This window comes from Humulus lupulus, chromosome 4, assembly GCF_963169125.1.
Source record: "Humulus lupulus chromosome 4, drHumLupu1.1, whole genome shotgun sequence".
Classification (NCBI taxonomy): domain Eukaryota; kingdom Viridiplantae; phylum Streptophyta; class Magnoliopsida; order Rosales; family Cannabaceae; genus Humulus; species Humulus lupulus.
This window is the reverse complement of record NC_084796.1, coordinates 203578422-203588465: the sequence shown is the minus strand read 5'-3', so window position 1 is coordinate 203588465 and position 10044 is coordinate 203578422. Positions and strand designations below refer to the sequence as shown.

Genomic DNA, 10044 nt, shown 5'->3' with positions numbered 1-10044 from the left:
ACCTTGTTTTGATAGCTCTACCAGTCCTTGCTCACTTATGTGGCCTAATCTTGCATGCCACATTTTCGAGTCTGTTTTGCATTTAGTAACAGCTGCAGCTTGTGCTGGAGTTATGGTTTTTCCATCTAGAAAATATAACCCATTTCTTTTGATGCCCCTCATTACCAGTAGTGATCCCTTAGTGACTCTCATTGTGCCTTTTCCTGTTCTGTATTCTAAGCCTTCATCATCTAATGTACCAAGTGATATTAAGTTTCTTTTCAACTCTGGAATGTGTCTAACATTGCTAAGAGTTTTAATGGTGCCATCATAGCTTCTGATGGATATCGAACCAATACCAATGACCTGACATTTATGGTCATTTCCCATCATGACCTTTCCACCATTAATCTTGGTATAATCACTAAACCAGTCTTTGTTTGGACTCATGTGGTAAGTACAACCACTATCCAAAATCCATTCCTCATTGTCTTTGTAATCTGAACTGGTACAAGCCTCTCCAAGATCTGAAGATTCTTTCTGATCTTTTATGGCTACAAAGACATCACCATCTGAGCTGTAGTTGTCATCAACTGCAGCATTAGAATCACTTCCTTTTTCTTCCTCATCTTTATTCTGCTTTCTTTTGTCTCTAAGTTCCCAGCAGTATCGAATTAGGTGACCTGTTTTGCCACAGTGATGGCATTTTCGAGTTTCTCTTGGTCTAGACTTTGATCTGCTATTCCCTCTTGTTCTTGAATTGTATCTTGGTTTAGAGTTGTCTCTGAATCTTGAATTTCCTCTTCTTGGTTGTCTTCCTCGAATTGTTAGTGCCTCCTCAGTTCTGGCTTCTTGTCTTGCTGCCTTTTGCCAATTCAATTCTGCATCCCTTGATCTCAGTGTGCTCATGATATCTTCGAGGGTGAGGGTGTCTCTGCTGTACATTATCACAGTTCTCATTTCTTTGAACTGATCTGGTAGAGCATTCAGTATGATCACAGCTTGGTCTTCTTCTTTGATTGTTTCTCCCATGTTGGTTAGAGATAAAACAATCTTGTTGAGGTCATCCAAATTCTGCTCTAATGAGATGGTGGCATTCATCTTGAAGCCATAGAATTTTCCTTTTAAGAATATTTTGGTGGCTGTCGACTTAGCCATGTACAATTGCTGCAACTTGTTCCATATCCCCAAAGCTGTTTTCTCTCCAATGACTTGCCTCAATACATTATCTGCAAGATTCATTATTATGGCTGATCTTGCTTGCTTCATGATTGTTTCTGTTTCACTTTTCTTTGTTGCATCAAGTTCCTTTTCTGTCTTTTCAATCTTTTCCTCTAATGCACAATCTAACTTTTGGTAGATTAGGATTGCCATCATCTTTTCTCTCCAAAGACTGAAATCCCCCGATCCATCAAACCTCTCTAAATCGAATCTGGTTGATGATGAGGCCATTGATCAACTCTTTCTTGATTCTTGGTTGTGTTGCAACTTGAGTCTCGGATTCTTCAAACCTGGCTCTGATACCACTGTTGTGATTTCTTACAACACAGACTCAGTTTTGCTACAGCAATATCACAGCAATTCAAACAATCAATATGATTAAACGAGAAATGAAATCAATTATAAAACAGAGAAAAAATTAAAGAGACAAGACAAAGAAATTTATCCTGGTTCGGATCTCAATGTGAGTCCTAATCCAGCTCTCCCTCAAGGAGTTTCTCCACTATCAAAAGATTGATTACAAACACCAATTCAAGCTATGCAATGTTACAACTGAACACCACTAATCTGACTTTCTTCTTGCTTGTCAATCCACCATGAATGCCATGGTTAAGTAGCACCTTTCTTCTTGAATCTTGGTCAGCTTTTCTCTCTATCTTTCTATCAATCTCTAGTCTCAGATATTTCTCTATCTCACATACTGTTTATAATGACTTAATAGCACAGCTTATATAGCTTTACAAAACTTAGCCAACCGACTTATGACTTCAACTAACAACTAACATATAACAACCTTTTTAACTAACTATTAAAACATAGTAACAGTAGTTCTATTTCAGATTTTCATATGGATTACACTTCACATATATATATATTACATATATTATGCGTAGGTTTCGGAAGTAGTGTAACTCTATCATCCGTTCTCATTCTATTCTGGAGTAATGTATAGTAATAATGAAGTAATTTAGAAATAATATTATATTGATGTTGCTACACACATTATATTAGAATTTTTCCAAAAATTTACAGGGTGTTGATTACAATGAACACACCATAAAAAAATTAATTCAAAATTAATTTACGTTCCTAAAAGATAATCTCGTTTACCTGTGTCTTACCATAGCATGCCTATTTTAAGAATTGTCTTATTATCCTACTTGTCAAAATAATCACAAATACCTACTAAAAATCCATTATTAATACTATATAAGACCTCACTTAGATGCTAGCTAGCTATATAGATATATACGCTCTAAGACACACATTGATATATATATATATACACTACGTAAATGTCATTTTTAATAATATTAATATGTGATGACGAGAGTGAGTGTATGATAGTTTTCTTTTTAGTCATTTTTTTCATTAATATGATTTATATGTGTACATATGTTAAAAGAAACTGTGTGTGGACATATACGTAATATATAATATGTCGAACTAGTTTTATAATAAGTTCTAATTAGGAATACGTACCTAAATTTTTTATATATATTATGGGGATGTGATACGTACCAATATAATAGGGTGATTCTACTATTGCGGGTGTCACTTAAAATCTCGGCACAGAGACATTACAATTTAAATTTTATTATATGGCCGTATATATATTATAATTATAGAAAATATTTTATTAATTTTTAGGAAATTACAAATAAATTTAGTGACAAAATTATAGTTTAAATGGTTTATTTTATAAGTGCATATAAAAAGCACATGTGCAATAGACTAAATAATCCTGATTTATTTTCCGCATGTGGAGAAATTATAATCCAAATTATTTTATATGACCGTGTAGATTGTAATTATAGTAAGCATCTCCAATTTTTAAAAATTCAATATACATTTACAATGTCGAAGACAAAAATTCAAAATAATTAGTTGCATTCATATACAAAAGAAAAATATTAGTGTAATTTACTGTTTGAATAGTATTTTGAGGATTGTAAATGATTTGAAATTTTAAAATAACTGAATAAGTGTCTAATTTAATTACATTGTAACACGTCAAATGCCCTAAAACCCCTGCTATACAATTTTCTTATATATATGTATATTTATATAATATAACATCTTTTTTACTGTGGAATATATATGTATTGAATAAAGGCAGCTGGGTGAACTGAAGAATTATTACTACTGTATTTTGTAAGATAGCAATTAAACCTATATCGATCAACCCCCTCGATCCACATCATAATTACTTGCTGAGTCAAAAGCTAATAGCTGGCCAGCAGTACTTAGGTTATATAATGGTTTTCTTTACTATTAACTTGTTTCTCTGCAATTCTCTGGCACTGCTGCTAGTCAAAATAAAACTTCATTTATCTTTGAATTTTTTTTAATAAATAAATAAATGAGAGCTTCTGGGCAAAAAAAATAAAAATAAATGAGAGCTATGCACGAGTGTGTGACTTTGATTTCAGCCGTACAAAACAATAATAAAAGGACCCCTCTGCATATATAGTATATTCATCTTATTCACAATTTAATTAAGCTCTACGCATGGTAATAACTTTAGATTTTACTGCTTCGTAAAAAGTATATATATATAGGCCTAGGGGTTATAAATTATTAGGAAAATATATACATAGAGGTCACTATATTGATTATTTAAAGAGAATATTTTTGTGGAGTAGTACTATGCATGATTATTGGAGAAAAAAGAGAGCATTATTTGACTGATAACACAGGGGTGTTGCATGTGCTATCTCTGTCGAAACAATCACATCTTTACATGAAGTAAAAGCTATAATGTTTTTATAGTAATACACATTCATATCTGCACTCCATGTGATCTTTTATCCACTCTACATGATCATGTCGACCAAAAAACATATATATATATATATTAAGAGATTAATTACTATTTAAAAAAAACTATATATTATTTCATTAGGTTTCATTTATACACATATATGACTTGAATTGCAAGTTAATTAAATGCAATATATATGTGCATTGCATGGTTGTCTATTTATATATACATTACATTAATTAATAATATATATATATTCAACTTTAGTGTTTCCCTTATCTATAATAATTAATTAATAATGTGTGGGGGTTCCCGGCCATGCATTTAACTAGATATTTGTACCATAAATTAGTGTTGCATACGAAGGAGCATTAAAAAAAAATTGATATGGTGGGATTGGAGGACAAACACAAAAGGGCCTAAGAAAAATCTATAAAAAAAACGAATGATAGTATTAGACATAGTAATTATAAGTACAATAGAAAATAATTCTACGATGGATGGTTGATCAGCTCTTTATGTCTGGTGTTCCCTTAACATAAGGCCCAATTGTTATTTCATTGTCCATATAATTGACAAATCACATTTTGGATTCGATCAGGGTCTCCTCTAGCTCCACAATAAGAAATGCATTTATTGACACTATATGTGACTCTTGCTTTTTCAATATTATTAATATATGTGGCTAACTATAGGTTGAGCTTATGTATAAAAATAATATAAGTAACTTCATACATATATATATATATACGTGTGTGTGTGTGTGCTTATCTATATTTGACAAGAGAGATTCTGGATATTATATATATATATATTAGTTCATAGAAGGGATAATATAATTAATTAACAAGAGTACCAACTCGTTGATCGATAATTAAAACACTTCAACAGGAATAAAATAGTGCAGTAGAAGTACTTACGTTATAGTCTTTTGCTTTTACATATATAGATTATTTTCTCTTCGTACGTATATTAATCCAGGAATGTTGTACGTATTGAATAAACCAACCGGCCAGTTGAATATATATATATGCATAATGCATACATATTCTTCTAGAAGTCTGCTAATTAAATAGGATTATTATAAGGTAAATGAGATGTGTAAGTCTATTAATTAAGGAATCAATCAAGTCTAGGCGCTGATCGACACAAAGTAGTGTTTATATAAATATATATATATATATCTTTAATTGCAATAATGACTTTGGAACCTGATATATATGCGATATAGCACAAGAATATATTTCCCAAATATTACATAATATATATTTTGATATTGTGCCTTAATTATCAATAGAGGTTAAGTATTATTGGAGCATGTATAGCTATATTATATTAATAGCACACAACAGTAAGGGTGTGTATATATTTATATAAAGCAGAAGAATATATAGGAAAGAAAAAGAAAAAGATAAAAGGGAAAGAGAGAGGATCAATAAAAGAAGACCACACACAACCACAAAAGGCCAACTTGTACTAGAACTTGAGTAGCATCGGTGAAGTTTCAGCTTGTCAATAATATAGAGAAATTTTTTTATAGAAAAAGACAGAGAGAGAGAGAGAGAGAAGATAACCCACCTTTTTATTTCTTTTGTTTATATTATGAAATGGGAAATGGGATCATCATCAAAATCTGGAAAACAAAATAACACAGAAGAGATCCTGCTTTTCAGAAGCCAATTCCAGTGAGATTTGAATATGTTTTTACATGACCAAAATAATCAAGAGGGCTACACAATTTATAATCTAAACATAGAAATAATAAGAAAACTCATTATTTATAATTACACTCCCTATTTCTCATATAATTAAAATTATACTTATTATATTCATATATCTAATAAATGAAAAGAAAAGAAAAGAAAGACAAAGATCAATACAGCAATTATCTAAAACTAGAGATAAATCAGAAAAGTATATATATATATATATATATATAGCTTTTAATGGTCTCCACGGTCACGCCAGCAGACGAGCATAGCTATACAACGCCTGAGTATATAGAATTTGGCTCTCTGCTTCTTCACAAGATGGCTGCACTTTTGACCAAACGATTTGCACGGCTCACATTGATAACTACTACTGCTGCTGCTGATATTGCTTTCTTTTCCTGGTGCCATATAGAATACTAATTATAATATCTTATGGTATATATATAAGCTTTGTTATATATCAGAGATATATTAGTTTCAAAGATTTGCAGTATACAAGTACTGCTACTACTTTAAATTTCTCTCTCTAAGCTCTTAGGCTGTAAATATGAAGAGGAAGGTAGTTGTAGACCCTGATGTATTTATATACACATTATAATAAAATATGTAGACTTACTATTCTCTATTTCAAAAAAAAAAAAAATTATTGTTATAAAAAATTACCTTTGACCCCCTTTATTTATATCAAATTTACTGTATTTTGATATAAATGATCCTGGATGATATTATAAATGTTGTGTATTGACATATATTTTTTATATAGCCATCATTTATTTTTTGGTGGGGTATATATGTATATGAAGGAGAAGAAAAGTATGATTGGATTACATAAATATATATATAAATATTTTTATATTATATATATTTGTATAGAAACAGAGAGAGATTAATGGGCTATATATGGAGACTCTGATATATTGTAGGTTAGAAAATTTTGGGTTGGATCCTCTGTCATTAGGTATGGACTGTGAATGCTGCAACCCACCAGCTGTCAGTGAGGGTAAGACACCATAAGAAACATAGAATGGGCCAATGATTCTGCCACTTTTACCTGAAATATTTTCAATATTAACCATATAGCCCCCACTCTCTGAGTCTTTGCCTTAAAAAAATGTCCTGTGATGAATTTCCTTTATGTATATAATATGAGATATTCCACAAGACCATGCCCCACTTTTTTAGTTCCCCCCCCCCCCCCCCCCCCCCCAAAAAAAAAAAAAGAAAAGATGGTAAATAACAATCAATGTCATGTGGTGTGTGATATAATTATAATCTGGTCATCATGATCATCTGATGCTCCAGTCCACACGAGTGCCCAGGAATTTAGGGTATGGAGAAAAAGACTGAACCACAAGGCAAAATACATTTATACATATTTCCTTTACTGCATTGCATTGCATGCATCAATTTCTTAATCTTTTGTCAACTATAACATACATAATATCTGACCCCACCTCAGATTCCTTTTACGACCTTTATTAATAAATCTTTGGTTCTGTCCAAAAAGTATTGTGATTAATTGCATACCCTTTTCTTTTAAAGAAGTAAGCAGTAAATTTAACAAGTCATAGCTTTAAAGAGGTCTCTACATGAATTGAACTGAGTAGTAAAAATGCCATTATTTTTGTGGAGTGAAATATATTTTAATGAAAGAAAACTAGGAGCTTTACTACAAGTTAAGTCTTATTAATATATGAAAGTAATTTGTGAAAATTACACTTTTTTAAAAGCAGTGTTAGACACATTTATTTTACACTCAAAATGTACTCAATAATATAAGTATTTTAAATCACACATAAAAATAGTGTGGTGTCACCGTAATAAATTTAAATGGTTTAAAATATATTTCACATTATTATGTGTATTTTGAGCATGTAAAATAAATGTATTTTTTTAATGTAAACTTGTAAATTTATATATATATATATATAATTTTTTGCAAAATATTATTTCATACAATTAGCGTCAAGTACTTTTAAAATGGTATTAGATACAGAACTATTAAAAATTTAGTATGTATGTGTATATATATTGCCGAACACCTACTTTTAATAATAATTTCAAACATTTTCTTAATGTGATTAAATAATGTTATGCTAGAAAATATTATAGATATATCAGTTTGTATGATGTTGATAGATATATAATTTTTATGGTGGTCTCTTGGATCTGTCGTTTGAGCTCTGTTTATTCCATTTGAAGTAACCAAAAAATAAGTTTTGACATCTGTAAATGGGGCCTGCCACGTGATAACATCAGTTTCAGCATAGCTATATAGTAATGTTCTAAAAGGTTTCGCAGAGAAAAGAAAGAAAAAAAACACTTTTAATCTGTTTGATGGGTCTCCATCTCCCATCACATAACATATAATTATATAGGCAACCTATTTGGTGTCGTTCTTGCCAAAAACGGAATGCGTTCCATTATACTGAATAAGTGAGTCCTGCGTACTTTGTTGATTTTTTAATTGGGTTCAAACCGACTGGTGAAGGTTGAAATTCGGTTTTTAATAATTACTAAATTTATTAAATCAACAAGTTTAATTAAAATGTGGAATGATAATTGAATGTTAAAATCGATTTCAGTTATGTTGTGACTGAATAAGGATTGGTTACGACAGAAACTGAACACAATGAAAACGATGCAAAAAAGATAAAGAACACGACAAATTTTTACAAGGTTCAGAAACTCTTTCAGATAACTTGGGGGACTACGCCCAGAGAATAAAACCAATTAGTAAAGAATCACAAGTACAAAAACAAGACTCCCTGTTGAGATTCGACGTAACTTTGTTGTACTTCTCTTTACAAATCTAGTTTTGGTTGAAACGCCTAACCACTTGAACTCCCTTCAATGATCGGTGAGTGCTTGCTTCCTCCTGAAGCAAGGCTTGAAGAAGTCTCGTCTCGAAGACCTTAAGAGTTGTGTTCAAAATACAATATATACCAAAAACATGTGTGATATAGATACACTAAAAAACTAAACACTCGATTTATTACAAGATCACATGAACAAGGTGATCTTGTATAAAGACAGAATTCTCACAATTACAATTCACTCAAAACATTACACCAAAGAGTTCAACGATTCTCAAAGCCCTAGCATCCTATTTATAGAGACTATTTTGTGCTAAGAAGGCTGATAGAGTATCCACAATAAATGTAAGAATGTTTGACAATATTATTGATTGATGAAGATTTGTCAATCTGCAGATTTTGTTCTAGAAGCCGCGAAATCCGCGAGGACAGCTTATACCTATGTCATAACAGAATTTCCTAAAATATAATAAGTGCAATAAATGTGACATCCCAAGTTTTGAACACTCGTTAGTAGTCGATTCAAGCCGGTGAAGAATTGTATGGAATATTATTTTCATAAATAATATTATATGGAATTGTGTTATTTCGTGAATTTTATATCCGTTATGATTATCTGGTAAAGGGTTTAGGCCTATGCAAAGAAAAATTGGTCTCAAACCGAGGGGCAAACCCTAATAGTGGAAAAATCTCGAATTTGGTAAAATAGGGAATACTATGGCATAAAAATATTTTGGCAACTGAGACTTTATAGTCGAGCCAATAAATTTAAGAAAAATGATTGAGGTTTGATATCCAATCAACTGGGCTTAAGAATGAGAATTTCTTGCTCGAACCTCTAAGGGAATTTTGGTCAATTTGATAACTTGCCAAAATTATGTGATATGTGACCAATTTTATTTTTGGGTCACGTTTAATTTAATTAATTATGCTTGGAGATTTAAAAACTATAGGGTAAAAATTTAGGGAATTTTAGATAAGAAAATTTTCCAAAGGGCCCTTGAGTGTCTTAGGAGAGAGGTAAAAATGAGGAAGGGCATAAAGGTCATTTCCAAGGGAGAAGAGAGAGAGAGTGGTGGGCAGAAAATCCTAGGCTCTCAAGAGCTTAGGACACATACCCTAGGGGAAGAGTAAGAGTCTTACCTCACTCGCAAGTAAAGCCTAATCATTTTCTCACAAAATTTATTTTCTCTCAAAAAACACTCTCTCTTCCATTTTCCTCTCCCAAACCCGAAACCAGAAGCTCTACAATCCTCCATTACTGCAACTTGTTCTCTATAAACAACCTACACTCATCCCTCCATTGAAGAAGGGAGAAGCTCAAGAGAAACCTTGTCTAGTGTATGTTTCGAAACCTCATTCATCTTCTCTTCCATTTTCCTCTCCAAACTCGAAACCCTAAATTATGCATGCATGTGATCGAATAGCCATGCATGGCATTCATCTTTTGTTCTAGGGTTCAAGGGAAGCTTGTACTAGTTAGATCTCAAAGGTTGAGAACTTTGGTGATCAAGTAAAAGCAAGGTAAGAGATCTTTGTAGTGCATGTTCTT

General features: G+C 31.6%; 1 protein-coding gene across 1 annotated transcript; it reads right to left on the bottom strand.

The window, feature by feature from the left end:
• Positions 1-5654: 5654 nt before the first annotated feature.
• On the bottom strand, positions 5655-6223 carry LOC133829368 (small polypeptide DEVIL 16-like). Its single transcript, XM_062259142.1, has one exon. The coding sequence runs from the start codon at positions 6082-6084 to the stop codon at positions 5908-5910; it is 177 nt and encodes a 58-aa protein (XP_062115126.1). The 5' UTR covers positions 6085-6223; the 3' UTR covers positions 5655-5907.
• Positions 6224-10044: the final 3821 nt, after the last annotated feature.

Bases quoted from the DNA above. Each gene is read 5' to 3' on its own strand.
- LOC133829368 (XM_062259142.1), bottom strand. From the start codon at position 6,084: ATGGCACCAGGAAAAGAAAGCAATATCAGCAGCAGCAGTAGTAGTTAT.